This window comes from Myodes glareolus, chromosome 2, assembly GCF_982192425.1.
Source record: "Myodes glareolus chromosome 2, mMyoGla1.1, whole genome shotgun sequence".
Taxonomy (NCBI): Eukaryota; Metazoa; Chordata; class Mammalia; order Rodentia; family Cricetidae; genus Myodes; species Myodes glareolus.
Genome location: NC_142027.1, coordinates 45,922,648 through 45,941,553, shown reverse-complemented (window position 1 = coordinate 45,941,553; position 18,906 = coordinate 45,922,648). Strand labels below are relative to the sequence as shown.

The following is an 18,906-nucleotide window of genomic DNA, read 5'->3' as shown; positions in this document are numbered from 1 at the left end:
GCCTTTACTTACCCCTCAGTGCTAGCTAGGCTATTACCCATGTGCTGCTGTTTACCCTTAGAAGCAATATTATTCATGCTGTGTATATATGACTCATAGTGGTCCTTAAAAAAGGACAAAGAGAAGAGAAGGAGAGGAGAGGAGGGGAGGGGAGAGAAGGGGAGGGGAGGAGGAGAGGGAGAGGAGGGGAGGGGAGGGGAGGAGAGGAGAGGAGAGGAGAGGAGAGGAGAGGAGAGGAAGAGGAGAGGAGAGGAGAGGAGAGGAGAGGAGAGGAGAGGAGGAGGGGAGGGGAGGGGAGGGGAGGGGAGGGGAGGGGAGGGGAGGGGAGGGGAGGGGAGGGGAGGGGAGGGGAGGGGAGGGGAGGGGAAGAGAAGAGAAGAGAAGAGAAGAGAAGAGAAGAGAAGAGAAGAGAAGAGAAGAGAAGAGAAGAGAAGAGAAGAGAAGAGAAGAGAAGAGAAGAAGAGGAAGGACCTAGTTAGACATCAAATAATTACTTGATCCTGTCTTTCTCTCTGCGTTTCTCCATCTGTTCCTAACTTTCTGCTCCTCTATGAGTTGCTGTACCTCTCGTCATATGAACATTACTTAAGCCTTTACTATCCCTGAAAATATAACCTGTGGCTACAGACATTGAACCTGGCCCTGACACTGTGCAAGCAAACAGAGAAGGGAGAATGATCAGCCTTCTTCATTATGCAAATGCTGAGAAGTTAATGATCCAATCAAGCAAAAAAAAAAAATCAACTAAACACAAAAATCCCGAGTTTGTATTCAAGGAGAAAAGCTGACCTCTCCATCAGAGACTTACATTCCAAAGCAGCAGAAATCTGCCCACAATGCTTCCTGCTCAGCCGGGCAGGTTCAGGCAGCAGCAGGCTCAGCCCATGTGAGATGTCTCCTCCCAATCACAGACCACCCTTCCCTGGCACTGCAGTTCCAGAGAAGGCAGTGGGGTAGAAAAGCACCTTGGGCTGGTGTGCACTGCAGAGTGAGTTGGTGCAGCCCACAGCCAGCAGGCAAGAGAAGCAGAGACCACCCAGCAGCCACTGTGTAAGTACTGGAATGTCTCAGGGGAAACCCACTGGACACTCTGGGCTCTCCTGGGTTTGATGAAAGGGGGCTATACACCCTAACAGAGTCGGTCCCATTTGTAGTTTGAGATCTTGTAATTCTTCTGGGAAATTCTCTTTTGATAATTACCTGTCCCCTTACTTAACAAAGTGTTTCCTATTCTTGTGATGAATCATTTGACAAGCCTTGAAAGGATTGGTGGGCAGTTTCTTTGTGGGTCTTCCCTCTAAACAGTTCTGCTTTGATCGGTGTGTGGTCTGGAATAAGTCATCAAATTAGTTTTATCTAATCAAGGCTATTTTTACCAGACCGATTTTTACTGTTTGCCAATGAGTTGATCCACCAAGACTGGCAGGTTTTAGATACACATATTTCTATTTTAATATTTTTTACACAAACAAGTTGTTTCAAGTAACACTAGTATTATTGGTTGCTTATACTTCTGTGATTCTGTTTATAAGTCTAAATTTTCATTTATCAATAGCTTTAGGCATTTTTAAGAACTTTTATGAATTTGGATTGATTTTACGGTCTTTATAAAAAGTCAAGGCACTTGGTTGCGGGCTGTGTCTTGCTGAGGAGAACTGATAAGCACAGCAGGCAAGAAGGTGATATGCTTCCTGCCTGTGCATTGTTTCACTGTTACAGGTAATGTGGTTGCTGTGCTTTTCCTTGGTCCGTGAGGAAGTAGTTCTCCTTTTGATTCATCTTCCTAGTAAGTGTAAAAGTGTCTTCTTTCCCCCCTTCTCTGATTACAGCACACTGTTTCGCTTTGTGCTATCCTAAGCTTCCAAAATCAGATTTCTTATATTTTTAACTACCGAGAAAGACTCATAAACATTTAGCAAAAGAAGTTAGGCACCAGTTAGCCAAAAAGTAAGTGAAATGTCAAAATATTTTTTCACCCTTGCTTACATTCCGAGCAACAGCATCAATCAAGCCCAGAATCCACTGTGCCCTGCTCTGGAATCCGGGCCTGATGGCCCTGCAGGCTGCGCACAAACCTGATGAGCCACGGCTGCCTTACTGGGACAGAGACCACACGGATGAGGAGGGTCCTGCTTCGTCTCTCTCTTTCTCACCCTCTCTTTTCTTTCCTCCCTCCCATTTTCCTAATCCAAATTTCTTGAGCATGAGTTTGAGGTGTGGTTTGTGTATTCTCTGGTGCCAGAAACTTGAGTAAGTAAAAGAGGTAATGAACTTGAAAAGACAATCTCATGGGTGATAGGTGAGCCTTGCCTCTCTCCTGCTTTGGACATTGTTTTGTTCAGTGAGCAATTGTTTTTAAACCTATCCAACGTGTCTGAAGGTATCAACACCCTGGGTATGAATAACTTCATAAGAAAACAAACTTAAAGAAGGCACAAGAAAAGGGGAATAAGAGAAAGAAATACATTTTTCAACCTCTTAAAAATCAGTGCTTCTAAAAGCAAAGGGCCTCCCCGGGTGTTGAGCAATGAGTTCATGGAGATGCCGGGTCACTAGGACATTCTTCATTAGGGTAGGGCTCACGGGGGCCCCCCTTACATGGAAACATGCAAGGTGAGGCACAGTCAGCCGACAGCGCCATCGCTGTTGGTGTGCACAGCTGTTTCTCTGCCGCTGGACACTTGTGTAACTCGCCCCACCTGCCTGTTCCCTTTCTAGTACTTCCAGGTAGAGAACCTTAACATGGGGAGGGAAGTGGTATGTGAGAATGATATTAAGAGTGTCAGAAAGTCATGACTGTGAGTCAGCCTCTAATGCTGGGTGCTCAATAGAAGGCAAAATGAGAGGACATGTCACATCTCTGGGAGCCAATTATCCAGAGAGAAAGACCCAAGCCGCAGGTGTGCCCATGCTCTCTCTCTCTCTCTCTCTCTCTCTCTCTCTCTCTCCTCTCTCTCTCTCTCTCTCTCTCTCTCCCTCTGTGTGTGTGTGCCACCCTCTTTTCCCTCCTCTCCCTCTCTCTCTTTACCTTTTCTTTTTGTCATTGTTGTTTTATGTTTTGCTAGGCAGGTACTCTGCCACTGAGCTACATCCCCAGCCTTGTTTTATGTTTTTAAACGGGGTCTCTCACAATGTAGCCCAGACTGGCTTCAAACTCAGACTCTCCTCGCTTGGCCCCAGAGGGATGGAATTTCAGACATAGATATGAGCCACCACTGCCAGCCTGAGATTCCAGGCTTGGCAAGGGAGGTTTGTCTTTTGAAGTTGTACTTTTGCTTGGGGTCTGTGTCCTTCAGGCAGTACCTTTCTTCTCCCTTGAAGATCGGTAAGCAGAAAGATCTAGTAAAAACCACTCACCATGAGGCATGGCTGTTGATGGCTCGTGAGACTCACCATGTTTCTTCTAGATGTTTCTGCGTTTTAGCCAGGAGCCAAGTGGTGATTCTGTATCTACGGCATTTCATGAACTGAAGGGAAGAGAGGAGAAGACTGAGCAGGGGGTGGGATGGGGTGAGGGTGGAGGACTCCCTCCTGGTGGTTTTGTGTGCAAGATTCCCTTAACTGTGAGAAAAAGTCGGGTCAATGGCAGGGGAGTTAAAAGCCTCTCAATTTTAAACATGAATGGAAACAACATCTTGAAAAGAAGACACATTAGGGCCGGTGGGATGACTCCTCAGGTAGACACTTGCCTAGCAAGTCTGGTGACTTAAGTTCAATTCTCAGAGTCCATGGAAAAAGGAGAGAACCAACTGCCACCAGTTGTCCTCTGACCTCCAAACACAGGTGATAGCATGTTCATGCTCATAGTCACACACACACACACACACACACACACACACACACATACTCTGTGTGTGTGCACGCTGATGTATTGGGAGAAAGAGTTTGATCTTAAAGAACTGGGTTGCTAGATTGTGTGATATTTGGCTAACAGTGTGTCTGCAGATTAGATGGCAACCTAAAAACTCTCAGATTGAAACTCAGGCTGGGTTTCTAGGCTGTGGTTTTAGAAAGAGCTCCAGAGAACATCAGCGTTCGCACTTACAGCCTTGCAATGGCCGGGAAGGCCTTCCCTGAGATAGAGGCTGAGTTACTTTACTCAAACTCTTCTGCTGTGTCAGGTGCGCTGGTGCACAATTGAATCCCAGCACTTGGGAAGCTGAGGTGGGAGAATCACAAATTCAAAGCTAGTCCAGGATACATAGCGAGAGCTCATCTAAAAGAACATAGTCTACTTGCTTAAATGTTACATCTGAACAAACGAGTTTTCATAGCAATACATAGACTGGTATTTTGAGGGAAGAAAACAAAACAAAACAAACAAAATCAAGGCACCAGGTCCTCCCCAAGTTGACACATATTATTAGTATCACAGGAAGAGGAGAGAGGGCTCAGCAGTTCAGAACACTCGATGCTTTTCCACAGGACCCGGGTTAGGCTGAATTAGCAGCACCCATATGGTGGCCCACAACCACCCCTCCTGTGTCATGAGATCTGACACCCTCTTCTGACTTCAGAGGGCACCAGGGATGCATACGGTGTGCGTACATACTTGCACACAAAAGACTCACCCACATGAGATAAATAAATCTTCCTAAAAATTGTTTATTCAATCCTCACAAGAAGTATATTCTGCATTTCTCTATCAAACATGCAAAGAGAACATCTCCTGGGTGTGGAGAAATGTCTATTTGTTCTTCCATACTTCTTTCTCTTCTTGGAAAGGGAAGAAATTCATAGTGTCTTTTAAAACATAACTGCCAGGGGACTGGAGAGATGGCTCAGTGGTTAAAAGCACTGGCTTCACATCCAGAGGACCTCAGTTCTCTTCCCAACAACAACATAGCAGTTTACGTCTGTCTGTAACTCCAGTCCTAAGGGATCTGAACCTTCTGGACCCTGTGAACACCAGGCACGAACATGGTACGCAGACAGACATGCAGAACAAGACACCCCCACACATAAAATAAGAATAAAAGGGTTTTAAAAAAAACTAAAAATAACTCTCAAAATAGAACTTCATCAAACCTTTTGGTTTTAATCCAAAACATGTACCAGTCAGCTCTTTTCTCCAGAATTTGTTTATTTTGGAAATAGGGTTTCACATCCCCAGGATGACTAGGAACTCACTCTGTAGTTGAGGAAGATTTTGGCCTTCGATTCTCCTGCCTCTGCTTCCCAGTGCTGAGATAATAAGCACATGTCACATCTTGATTTATGCCATGCATGGAATGGAACCCAGGGCACTGTGGAAGCAAGCAGTCTGCCCACTGAGCAAATCCCCAGCCTCCACACAAATACTGTCAGCTTTTCTCTCAGTACCAGGTGTGCATCTTCTCCCAGAGAGCCTTCTGGCTGTGTATGACAGAAGCAACTTCACCTGCCCATTCTCCAGGAACAATTTCTAGACACCCTGCATTGAATCAGGGCCCCTTTGCGCAGAGACAGCATGCTGGCCGGGGCTTTCTAACTACACTCCATAAATTCTCTGGGTGATTGCCTTCTGAACTTTGGGATCTGCTTACATCTTTCCTGTTAGACCTAGAACCCTGGTTTTGAGCAAGATGGAGAGCTGGTGCAGGATGCTCTGAGGTCACAGACTCCCCACTCCTCTTCCAGCTGAAGAAGGCCATTTTGACCTGTTTTAATATATTAGAGTCCATATTGAATCATATATCTCTATTTCCTTTGAAATGACGGCTGTGTTGTTTTATTTTGTTTTTGATGAAGCCACTCCTTCGGTTGCCTTCGATGCTTCCTGGCTTGTTAGATCTGGTCTGTCTGCTTTAAGAAGCTGAGGCAAAAGCCATGAAAATTAAGATTGGCTAGGCAGCCAGTATGGTATGAGATCTTTGCATATTCTCACTTAATTTTTACAGAACCCTTGATACTGGGCTTTATAATTCTCATTAACAGAAAAAGCTCCATCAGAGTCCTGGGGTAACAGAACTATGTGATTAAACCAAGATTCAAAGCAAGATTTATCCAGAGCCCATATTCTCTGCTTCTCCCTCTTCCTTAACCTATTCTGCAACAAGCACTAGGCAAATCAGCCGTTCACACATTCAGTTACATGCTCATTCCTTCAAACAAACATGTATTTACTTTTTCTTTTATTTAGAGAAATAATTGACTCCCTCCTGTGTGTTGAACACTATTCCGTTCTGGGGCTGGAACAAATACAACAGAAACCAATGCGTTCCGTCTGGGAGTCTCTTGTTATAATACGAAACCCTGCATAGGAGATACTAACAGTAAAAGGTTTCCGGGTGGGGAGAGGGGTTCAAGAGAGACACTGAGAGAGTGTGGCGGAGGGTGGGGGGGGGTGAAAGGTTTATTGGAAAAGTTACTAATGCCATAGATAGACCTGCAGAGGCAACAGCGTGGTGGGGGCTCCGAGAAACGTTCAGGCCAGGATCAGAGACAAACAACATGACAGGGTCTCTAAAGACACGAATCCGGGACCACGTGGCCGAAGTGGGGTCTCTTTTTATACCCATCTAAGGATGTGAGGGCTTTCAACATAGAAGCCTGAAGCCAGGCTCTCTAGAAGGAGACAGAGATGGTGGTGGCAAACAGGATGTGTAGCCACCGATACCTGCCTTTAATGTAAATTCGCATCCCACGTGACAGATCTGGGTACCAAGAAGTCTGTCTGTCAGAGACTCCCAGACGGTGCCCTTGTAGGGTTCCTGCCAGTATCTATAGATAGAGCTCAGTGAGCTACGCCAGCCGTGCAGCAGCTGGACTCCAACGTGCCGTTCTTACAGAGAAGAAGAGCGCAAAAAGAAAAAGAAAGCATCCCGTGTGCAAGAGAAAACCTCAGAGGTCATATCTACATCCCTACAGTCTGAATCAGAGGGCTCAGCAACGGCCAGGGCACAAGGGCCAGAGCTAACCGGGTAGGAATGCTGACGGAATGTACAGACACCCTCCCTGCGGACAGACGTGCAACTTGGTGCCTGACACTAGACACACCCCAGCACAGTTAGCAGGCTTTCTCTCTTTTCCCAGGGAGATTTTAACCTCTTAAAGCCAACCATGGAAACAGAAAGCAGCACAAAAGGGTAGTGGGTGTGCGGCCTCCAGGGCTTAGTGCTGCCCCATCAGGGAAGAGGAAGTGGATACAAGGCTAATTCTCCTGGACCTGGGAGCCCTTAACTGTAGGACCAACCAGTCATCATTAGTACCTCCTTGCTATGTTCCATGGGTCATTAGGGTATTAAATAAAACCTTAACCCAAGGCCCTCTCCTTTCCAAATATTCCCTTGTCATCATGGACACTATCTTGTTTGTAAACCGTCTTAGTATTTGATGAATATAACAGTCCTGTGAGGTGAGTTGTCGTCTAGCCATTTTATAAATGAGAAAATAGCTACTAACAAGGTCGGTCACTGCTCAGAGTAACTCTTGACAGGAAGACTTGGCTTTGAATCTGGCATTCTGCTGCCAAGCCTAGCGTGCTCACCTTTAGACCACAACTACAGGACACCACAATGAACAATAGGAAGCCCACATTTAGCTTCCTCTTGACATTTATTTCTGTGTGTCAGGTGCATCACAGACATGTATTTAATCTAACCAAGAGACAAAGCCAGGCATAATGGCACACTTGGAAAGCTGAGGTGGGAAGATCCCATGTTTGAGGCCAGGCTGGACTATTGCGAAAGGCCCTATATCCATAAAACAACACTAAAGTGGCTGAGGAAATGTTATCAAACACTACCAGACCTCACACTGCAACCGTTTATTTCCAGAAAGTAGAAGGGAGTAGAAGAGAAAGCTGTGGGTTTGGAAAACATCTCTGCAGTTTCCTGGATAACAGTGGGAAGACATTAGTGTGCTAATGCCCTGTGAAAAGGCTATGCCAAGAAACTAGTGAAGGCTTGGAGAAGTCTGGTGCTCTTTGCAAAGGCAGGCTCTTTGTGTTCTCTTGGTCCCCAAGTTGTCAAAGGAGCTAGACAGGCATTTCTTTTTCTACCTAAAGTGTTAGCATTGTGCTAGGATTGCTAATCTCTGGTGTTAAATAACTTAGAGTCAGGATGACCTGGATTTGATTCTGGGTCCTGGGCTTTCTGGCAGCAAGGTCTTGAGGAAATGAGTCTCTCCAAATTTATTCATTGCAAAGATGGAAGCAAGCAGGTTCTCTGCCTGGATCCTTAAGGAGTGTGTACCCCATGAAATCTCATTAATAGGGACGCTCAACATAACAACACCAATGTGGATGGGGAAATCTTACAAAGCCCCACCCCTGGATGAAGAGCTATATGCAGTCAAGGGCTGTTGAGAGAGAGAACCCATTTTCTCTGTGGGCCAGGCCCCAGATAGGTCATCCATAGGATGTAACACTAGTAAGTGTGTGTGTGTGTGTGTGTGTGTGTGTGTAACAACAATAACTATAGAAGTCATTAATTTGGGAGGGAGAAGTAGGCATAGGAGGACTTGGAGGGAAGAGGGAAGTGTGAATGATTATTAGGGCAATACTCATGCATGAAATTCTCAAAATATAAAACATTCAAAAATTTTAAAAGGAGTGCAGCCCAATCAACACAGATTTTAAGTCAGTGACTCTCATTTCAGACTTCTGACCCCAGAGTGCCAGAAATTACATTTGTAAGGTTGAGGAAATCTGTTACTATAGTAATAAGAAACAAGCACAGATTTATTTATTTATTTATTTTTGGCCAAAATATCCATTTAGGTCTGGTGCGGGAGAATTATCTGTATTCTGTCAATCATGTTTTTTAATAAAATGCTGATTGGCCAGGCAGGAAGTATAGGCAGGTCAACCAGACAGGAAATAGAGGCGGAGTAATGAGAATAGGATAAGGCTAGGGAGGAGAAAGGTTCCTCAGCCATTCCTGCACAGATCACCGAAGAAGCAACATGTAAGCTGTCACACTGAGAAAGGTACTGAGCCCATGTGGTTAACATAGATAAGGATAATGGGGTAACATAATTTATAAGAGCTAATAAGTAGCCTGACCTAATGGACCAATCAGCTTTATAACCTATAGAGATCTCTGTATGGTTGATTTTCCTTTGGGGCTTGCCAGCTGTGGAGCACTGGGCGGGACAGATACCCCAACAAGCCAGCCCGTCATGTTACTTAGGTCTGTTGAGAAGATGAACCAAAGGTGCCTAAAGCAGAATAGAGAGCACTGTGGGGCCTGATAGGTGGCAGCTCCAACTCCTTTTGGTCATTTGAAAAGTAGCACAGCTTTCTTTAGAACCAAACAGAACAAAAGAAAAGCATTTATTTTTAATTATGCGTGGGGGAGTACAAGGGGTACATGGTGAGCATGAGGGTGCCCTTGGAGGCCAGAGCGGGCCTTGGATCCCCTGGAGCTGGAGTCACAGGCAGTTGTGGGCTGTCTAATCCAGGGGCAGCTGGACTCTGGTTCTCTGCAAGGGCAGTACTCACTCTTAACTACTGGCTCCATTCATCCCCGTGGCTCTCTGGGTTACTATTTGAAAAAAAAACAGAAGAGCCAGTAGGTTCAGAACACCTTGCCTGTTGAGTCAGCCCCCTCTCAGGCTGCCAACCCACAGGAGATGGCTCCACCAACATCTCCCACCAGGCCACTGTCTAGGTTTCTCCTGTGTCTTTCTTGTCCAAAGTAGCCACCTACCTTCTCCCTTCTCTTCTCAGCTCTGGTTCGCATTTTCTCATCCTCATTCTGACTCTTGGAATTCTCCCGTGTGGCACTGATTTGTTCTTTGCCTCTTGTTCTACCTGATCTTAGCCAAGGAGTTAAACAGTACCTACCCACTTCTAGAACTCGGTGACAAAAGCATCTTTGGGAAAGCATAGTCAGGCACTGGAGCAACTTCCCTTGCTCAGGAGCCCTTCAGCTTCCTTCTGGACCAATTAAGACCCCTTGTTGAACATCTCTCTGGTCCCTTCCTTTTTCTCCGCACCTCTCACAATTTCCTCTCTATGAAGACTGGGTCCAGTTAATGTGCCTTTAAAATCCATGTTGCTATAGTCCCACTTCAGATTTCCTGAAAGAAGAAAATTTCTCTTCTCTGTTCTTTGAGCCCAACTCGCCACTATCAAGAGACTGCTGTGTGACAAATGGCTACCGACTCGGTACCCTGCCGGTCAGGGACGATATTGGACTTGGCCTCTCCAGATATTTGCCCTTTACTCTCTGTTTCTATTTGAATTTTTATCTTTCAAAGTCCATTTATTTGTGTGTCTAGTTTAGAGAGCAGCCTAACTGGTCAGGGTTAATGTCCGCGCATGCCAATAATGAATTTTACAATGCAGCTGATCCGGCTGTACCAGTTAGATTCTTCCTGGTGGAACCTTTTAGACACTGCAAGGCTTTACCCTTATGATGTGAAAGGATTACTCCAAATAAATAGATGGCATTTCTTTTTTTTATTGATTTTTATTGAGCTCTACATTTTTCTCTGCTCCCCTCCCTGAATAGATGGCATTTCTAAGAAGAAACTCCAGAGGTTGGGTGGTGTTGGAAGATGGTGTAAGAAGGGCATAGATTCTTCTGTTTCTTTGACAAACAATGACCAGCATTAGTGCCAAAACCTGAGCTAAAAACACTCATAAATTTTTAACTCCTTAAATTTTCACAGCCTTCAAGGTAAAAAAGAAGAAAAAGAAAAAAAGAAAAAAGAAACTAGGGATGTTTAAATTACTTAGGCTATTAATACATGCCTATAGTGCAACATTTACCAAGGCCAGAGTCAGATAAAAGACTTGCGCTGAAGGAAATGGCTCAGCAGTTAAGAGCACAAATTGTTGTTCTAAAAGGCCTGAGTTCACTTCCCAGCACCCACATCAGGTGACTCACAACAGCCTGTAAACTCCAACTCCAGGGGATCCGAAGCCTCGGTGGCATCCACATACATGCAGCATACACTCATGCAGACACACAAAAACACATGATTCTAAAAAGAAAGGCAGGGAGGGGAGAAACAAAGCAACAAATGCGAGACGCGCCTCACCACAGATCCTGTCCACAAACCGGGAGTTCAGCCAAACTGGCGAACTTACTCTCTGGTCTTCACTTTGCTCTTCTGAATCTACTCCCTGACTTTCCCTCTCCTTGGAATGTCTACCGCCCATCTCACCCTCCTCCTACACATCCTACCTCACATTCTACCTCTCTCTCCTCTCCTGATCCAGATGCTGGCTCTATAATCAGCTAGGCTGGTGCCTTTCACACCCAGACCCCAGTCGTGTATTTAGTCATCCACTTACGTATTATAACTACTTGAGAACTATGTTTCTCTCCCAGAACAAAATCTTAGAATGTAAGAATCTTCTTCATGCATCTTTACATGCCTCAACATGCAAATTGTATCATTTAATACCTTTAGATTTGGAGTGTCAATTGGTTAAAGTGTCGAGGCTTGTGAACAGCTTTTCTTAAAGCATCTCAAGTGCAGAAGCCAAAATGATTGACCCGACCACTTAACCTTGTGTTCCTTCCAAAGAATCCTCAAGGAGACAAGAGGTCCATGTTTAGCTCCATCTGGCATAAATAGTATAAATAGTTTCTAGGAGCTAATGCAGGCAGAAGGGAAGAGTGTGGGCCTCAGAGTCACACCGACCAAAGATAACACCGACTCTGCCATCGCCGGTCTGTGTGGCCTCGGAGGTACCGCTTTACCAGTTAGTTAGGTTTTGATTTCCTGGTGTGCAGAAGAACCACCTCCTCGCTCACATCTAGCTGGGTGTGGGCATCTGATAGGCACTAGAAGTCGCTAGAGGAGTTAACAGTGGAGCCAAACGTTCCTCTTCTCTGCACGTCTCCTGCATTACAGGAAGCTTCATTATGTACAACCTGTTCTTTTTTAGGATAACATAACATTTAACATCAACCCACAGGCTATAGTGACCTCAGCCAACTCTCTTTGTTTACCTGTGGTTGAAGTTGGCCTTAGGGACGCTCAGTGTGTGTCGTCACCAAGACAGGTCTTCTCTTTGTGCCCTGTGACCTTGAAGACTCTCACTACTCCTCTCAGAATGAGACTCTGGTGCCCTTCATATCCGAAAGGACTACTGGTCAGACTCTGAAAGCCTATATATATAAAGCATTTTTTTATCTTCATAAACCTCATGTGATTGCTGACCTAGGATATCAGACTTCCACCGTTACTAAAAGCTCTCATGAACTTGATTTGGATGAGAAAAAGGAAATAGGTGATGTCATGATTTGGTGACAGTGTAGAAATTGAAGCAGTATTTGCTACCTATTCCCACCAAACTGTAACATTCTTAACTGTGTCTCCAGCCTGTGGAAAATCCTGAAGATGGCCAAGGATGATTCTACTGTCCGTTGCTTCCAGGGTCTGTTGATTTTTGGACACGTGATTGTCGGTGTAAGTCATGAATATTTTTCAAAAAAAAAATACGTTCTTCTTGTAAGCGTGGTTTTTAGATGACTTGAAAGTGAAAGTTAAGAAAATGGTGTGCTTACTGCTCCCTTTATAGTGCCTTCATCTTAAGAAATGTGGAGGGAAACACACTAGCTAGAATCTTCGGGTAGCCATATATAACTGACCTATTATGACAGAACACCATGACCGCCTTTAAATAGATATTTCCTTTCCAGTTCTAAGACATAATGAATACTGAGTCATGTTCACCATGGTCAGTATCCAAGCACACCTGCTAAGCACACCTGCTAAGCACACCTGCTAAGCACACCCGCTAAGCATTCCTTTATGCTTCTGTCCAGTTTCACCTTGGCCTGACTTGGAGACTGTGCTATTGAAGGGGCTGGGACAGATGTTCTCCTGTATGGAGTGTGATAGTGGCTCAAAACCCAAACTGTGTGGACACGAGGAGAAGGGAAGAACACTAGTCAAGGAGTCGAGAGAGCTAGTCCTTGACTCGGTTCTGTCTCTACTTCTCTGTGTATAGCTGTGGATGGGTCACCATCATTTGGGGCCTTAATTCGTCATCCATAGAATATGAGCACTAGGAAGACAGTTGCTAAGATTCCAGAACCCTCTGACAAAGGCTAGGACATTTCAAATATTGCAAGCAAGGAAGATTTGCAATGGGACCGGATAGGGGAATAACTTTCATACAAGAAGACACTGCCTGAGTGGGTCATATCCCAGGGGCTTTATGGATGGTCTGAGACTACCTAAATTTTTTCCCAAATCACAAGCAGGCAGAGTTAAATATGGAAGAAAGCAACAAAGACAGAGGTCATATGAAAAGGAAACAAGGTACAGATAGCTGTTGGGTCTCCTGGCCATGAGGAATCCATTGCATTGCTCTAAGGGAAGGGACTTGGCTCTCGGACGTACCCTGCCCGATCCCTTTTCCCAGTGCTCTGCTCTTGGTCACCAGCCTGACAGATCCTCTCATGGCTTACTTCCAGATGTGTGGCATCGCCCTAACTGCAGAGTGCATCTTCTTTGTATCTGACCAACACAGTCTCTACCCGCTGCTTGAAGCCACCAACAACGATGACATCTACGGGGCAGCTTGGATAGGCATGTTTGTGGGCATCTGCCTCTTCTGCCTGTCTGTTCTCGCCGTTGTAGGAATTGTGAAGTCCAACAGGAAAATACTCTTGGCGGTAAGACCTCACAACACTCTGCGAGCTGGAGGTGTAGCTCAGTTGGTTGAGTGCCTGCCTAGCGCGCATAAAGTCTTGGGTTAAAACCTTAGCACCGTGTTATTTGAGTACGGCCCTGCACAGCTGCAGTCCTCGCATTCTGTAGGTAGAGGCAGGATGGTCAGAAATTCAAGGTGATCCTTGAGTGCATAGTAAGTCCAAAGCCAGCCTATGCTACAAGAGAACCTTTCTCAAAATAATAACAAATAATTCTGCCGTTGCTTTTCCGGGTTGATTTCGATGAACTGTTTCTTCTCCGTGAAGCACAGAGCTTTGGTTTTCACTAAGTGAAAAAAAAAAAAAAAGAGTTCCAGGTGAGTGGTAAAAACAAAACAAAACCACCACCACCACAACAAAAAAAAAAACCAAACTGGAGATCCCCTGCTGCAAGATCTTCCATGCAGAAGGCAAAGATGCCCTCCCTAATTGCAAGCTCGAGTTCTGGTAAAAAGCACTGCAAACGGAGACAGCTGTGGGTGGTCCAGCTGACTGTGCACAGATGTGCTCTTCTCCAGCTACCATCTGCGTGAGCCCAACGTTCACAGCCAGGAATGACAGGAACAGGAGAAAAATCCCGGGGGAGGGCTTTTTGTTAGATTTTGTTTTCCCCTTGGCAGTAGCTCATTTTAAGTGTTGTTTTACTACCAGTCAGATAGAGGTGTGTTGAGATACAAACTACAAAGTAGGCGTGAATTTTTCAAAACGGACAAGAACCTCTCTGGAGACTTTTGAGTTCAAAGCTGGTGGTTTTTGTGTGATGGCCTGCCCTGCCCACACTATCATTGACTCTGCAGTACACGGACCCCAGAAGACCCTGAATGGTACCGTTGTGAGCGACCCCTTCACACTCCTCTGTGGTTCCAAGCCACTGACTAGATCATGCTCTGCCTTTGCAAATGGAAATGAATGTTAACCCGCAAGGAAGAAGCTCTTACTTGGGCCTAGACCTCTGCCTTCTGTTCCTGTGCCCCAAGACATCAGTTTATGCCACTGTGATCACATGCACACATACACTCACCCACACACCCCTCCCTAGCCCTGAAGTCAATCTCCTACCCTGAGTCCCACTTCTATAGAAGAAGCTCAACCATTTAGGGAACTGGTTGGCTCACTTCTCTAAGGTAATGATCGTCCTAGTGCCCGGAAGCACAGAATATTTGCCTTCTCTGTTTCCTTTGGGTGAGTTAGTTCCAGGGCAAACTCACCCACTCTGAGAGAGTGAGAAAAGGCATGGAGCTCCAGAGAGAAGAGGGAGATCTTCTTGAAGACAATGTCCACTGGACCCTGGGCTCCTTCTTGGCCAGTCATATATGCCTGACAAAGCAGGAGAACTGAGCTGGGGAGTGGGGGCCAAGGACCCCTCTCTGTGAAGCTGAAGGAGAAATGTGTGTACCAATGCCTCCTTTCTGGCCTAATTGTAGAGGGTCCTGAGGTTCTGTAAGCCACCAAAGCTCTTGCCAGAAGTAAGACAACAGCTAATAAGGGGAGGGCTATGGGAAGAGGGGTGTCTCTAGTGTCCCAGAGGCCCTTTACTAATTTTTTCAGAGGGGTGGTTGTGTTTGTTTTGTTTTGTTGTTTTAGAGCCAGATAGTAAAAGCAACAAACAGTCCTGACCTTTGAACCCACAAACACCCCCAAAAAGGGAAGACAACTTCTCCTGTCTTCCGCCACTGGCTCCCATAAGGGCAAACACGCATATATAACAGTGTGCGAGGCAGAGATGAAGTTCTCAACACACGCTATAAGACGTCTGCTGTTCAACTGTTTCCCAGCCAGACCCTGGGGGCAGGGCTGCGCAGAGCTGTTTTCCCACAGTGCCTTGCAGTCTGCACCCTTTAGCACAGCTTAAGCAGCACCCAGAGAGCTCTGCCCTGCCTTCACTAGGACATGGGTTTGTGACAGGCGCTCACCCGTGAGTCTCCACGCGGGAAGACTGACTGCATGTTACTGAGGAGCCTGGGTGGGAAAGGCACAAGGCATTAAACGTGTTCTGTCATCTTCTCCCAGCTTCTGTAGTCCGTGAAGAAAATGACTCTCGCTAAGAAGGGATTCACAACACTCGGTGTTGTCTATGAAGCACTAAGGCTGTCTTGCCAGCAGCCACTGGGCATTTGTGTGTACACGAAGACTCTGAAACACCCACACATCTCTTCACTGCTTAGATTAGCTCCCCATGTTAAAACAGAAATTCATGGTGCCGGATGAGAACACTCTGAATGGTCATTTCTCTAGAGAGAAGCAGAGAACTGAGATGACCCACCTGTCGGGTGCCGCCTTGCTCCAAGGACCTACCACTAGCCCCTTTCCAAGCAGCCAGTCCAAGAGTGTTTGTACAGCGTCATGCTTGGATATTACATTTAGATGAATATGCAGTCACATGGTGAGATTCCCATTCTAACTCTCTGTTCTCGTCTGGTTCCTTCCCAGTACTTCATTATGATGTTCATAGTGTATGGTTTCGAAGTGGCATCTTGTATCACAGCAGCAACACAGCGAGACTTTGTGAGTATGGTCCCCAAAGCACAGAACAGAAAGGACAATAGCACTGACCCTGGAGCAGCTGACAAGCTTTAAGCCCTGGCTGTGTGCTGGTCGTCCTAATATGCACATGCTAATACTAATGAGTTTTATTTAATACTCAGAACCCTAGAATGGGAGTCTTGATTGTCGTTTCTACGTCAAAAGAGAGGGGAGGTTCAGAGAGAGAGAGGAGAGAGATTGAAAGCAAAGACAGTTATCTAAAGATGCACAAGTGACAAGTGACAGCAAGCTTTCTGATCCCAGGAAGCCTGGCTCCCAGTGCTCAACCTGTGATCCCAGCATTGGTCATACATCACTTGACCATGCCACGGCCTTCCTGCATGTTCTGCCTTGGGGGAGACACAATTCAGAATCCTCCTTGACATCCTAAAACACCTGTCTACACCAGCCATACGGTGATTTCTTCTTCTATAGAGACCCAAAGCAGCCCCAGCCAAATGTGCCTGGTGTCTGAGTTTAGCTTCCCTCCAGCCCTGCCGAAGACGTTGCCTTTCGTGGGAGCAGGCATGCTGATGTTCGCTCTTGTGTCCTCCCTGCCCCTGCAGTTCACACCCAACCTCTTCCTGAAGCAGATGCTGGTGAGGTATCAGAACAACAGCCCCCCAACCAACGACGACAAATGGAAAAACAACGGCGTTACCAAGACCTGGGATAGGCTCATGCTCCAGGTAGGCTGTGTGGCTCTGTGGTGATCCACTGAGTATCTGAACCAGAAAGAACGTGAAGGTGGGTGGGAGTGGGGTCGTGCCTCCAGGGCCTTCCCTTCAGGAAGAGACTTGTTCCTGGCCCGGTCAGCAAGGCCTCTTGTGTACTGGTGAGGAAGGGGGAATGTAAAACACGTGACTTGGTGAGGCCTCTGGATCCATACTTTATGTCAAGTTATAGTGCTGATTAGCTTGCCTTTATAGAGTGTATGTTAAAATCTTTAGATTAACAATAGGTTCTGCCTCTTACGGTGTTAAGTCTCCCTTATGTTAACAGAAAAGGGGCCTTCTCACCCCTAAACAAACTCAAATAGTGATATGTCCCATCTCACCTTTTTATATCTCCTATGAAAAATTCTGCTAAGTACCAGGAGATATGATTTGATTTAATCACCCATCTTTAAGTGGCCACCATTCCATATATTCAAACTTATTCCAAACACCATCAGAGTCCCAAGTCTTCCAGAATATTGCCCCATTTTGTCTTTGTGTATAACTTACAAATGTGAGCCAACTCTTCATTGGTCCCAACACACGCATATACACATGCACACACACGCACACACACACACACACACACACAACTCTCTCACACACACACACATATTCTCACATACGTACAGTCACTCGCACACATAACCAACCTTTCTATCTAGTCTACTCCCTACTCTCTCTTGACACAGTTGCTTCACTAGAAATCAGGTTGCCGCCTAGTGTCCCCTGCCTGGGCTCTTACCTTCATGTGCCCTAAGACTCAGAAACTGGCTAGGTTTCCTCCTTCTCTGCCTGGCTTCCATATTCTCTCTTCCCTTCATTCCCTCCTTGTTCAAAAACTTGACGTTCATGCCAGCGGCCTGTGGTGTCTTTACCGTGGTCCTTTGACAAGCACCTTCAGTATCCCCAAACTGTGCCCTCTTCCCCCATACTATCGGCATCCTGTCTTGAATGAAGTTTCAGAAACCAGATGGGGACTTCAACAGCATCTGCTCTCTCCATGCCCTGTCTTTCTGCACCCCACAGATCTCCTCCCCTCATCTCAGCCATCGTCTTCCATGGCCACAGCCAGCATGTCACCCCAATACTGTGCCACAGCCAGCATGTCACCCCAATACTGTGCCACAGCCAGCATGTCACCCCAATACTGTGCCACAGCCAGCATGTCACCACCAATTACTGGGCACCTGCTTTCTGACAACCTTCTATAATTTCTTCATTTGCTCTGCGATCCTCACTTCGTCATTTTATTCCATTAGAATTAATTGATTTGTCTAATCACCCCTCCATGCTCTCTCTTCTTGCCATAGCTCTCTCTTATCTCCTTCACTCCGCTGTGAGTCTGTTTTCATCTATCTTTCCTACCCTAGGGAAGTGAAGACAGTTTCTGTCCACTCCTCCCCTGAGAGGAGGAAAGCCCCCGGTTGTGCTGGTTTAAATGTATGACTGTAAAGTTCAAATGAGCATTCTCTGTCTCCTGGTTTTTTTTAAACCTGCTTTATCACTATTGCATAGATTTCCCTTTTCTCACCTCTGCCAAATTCCTCTCGCCCTCAGCCTCAGCAATGGCTGCACCCTATGTCTTAAGATTATAGAAGCAAGCAGATGGCATCTGGTTCACCTCTCTACCAGCAAATGTGCCCATCCACTTTGATCTGCAGCTAAGCCTCTTCACTAGTGACAGACAGACTGCCCACACCCACGTCCTCGGTTTCCATTCCGGGTTCCTCTCCTTTTCTGCAGCCTGCTCCGCTCTGACTCACCAGCTTCTCTCTAACATCAGCCCAACAGGAACACCTTCGAGAACTCTCGCCCAGTGCACACCCATTATTCTGCTCCACTACCGTTCTGTTTCCTGGCAAATCTCAGAAGAGAGCCGCAGACCGGACGCTTTCATTGTCCCACTTAGTGCTCAGCTCACACGACACATATGACAGTTACCAGTTCCTTTCACCCCGCCTGCCTCAATGGCCATGCTCCTGTCCTTATTTTCACATTAGTCACCTTGAAGACCCCGTCCTAGTCTCCTCTGTTGGACTTTCACCCCTTTCCCAACTCGGGGT

General features: G+C 46.1%; 1 protein-coding gene across 4 annotated transcripts in view; it reads left to right on the top strand.

Annotated features, from left to right (window-relative positions):
- Positions 1 to 891: 891 nt before the first annotated feature.
- Positions 892 to 18,906, top strand: part of Upk1b (uroplakin 1B) — a 28,151-nt gene continuing 10,136 nt past the window's right edge. For 2 of the 4 annotated variants that reach the window (XM_048422801.3, XM_085685628.2), the window contains exons 1-5: positions 892 to 1,050; positions 12,264 to 12,351; positions 13,365 to 13,565; positions 16,032 to 16,106; positions 16,691 to 16,813. In XM_048422801.3, coding sequence (XP_048278758.1) covers positions 12,283 to 12,351; positions 13,365 to 13,565; positions 16,032 to 16,106; positions 16,691 to 16,813 — 468 coding nt within the window. In that variant the 5' untranslated portion in view covers positions 892 to 1,050; positions 12,264 to 12,282. Of the gene's footprint in view, positions 1,051 to 1,719; positions 1,787 to 8,821; positions 8,911 to 12,263; positions 12,352 to 13,364; positions 13,566 to 16,031; positions 16,107 to 16,690; positions 16,814 to 18,906 lie in introns of those variants that run through there. The other 2 variants (XM_048422803.3, XM_087900103.1) reach the window with 2 other exon arrangements.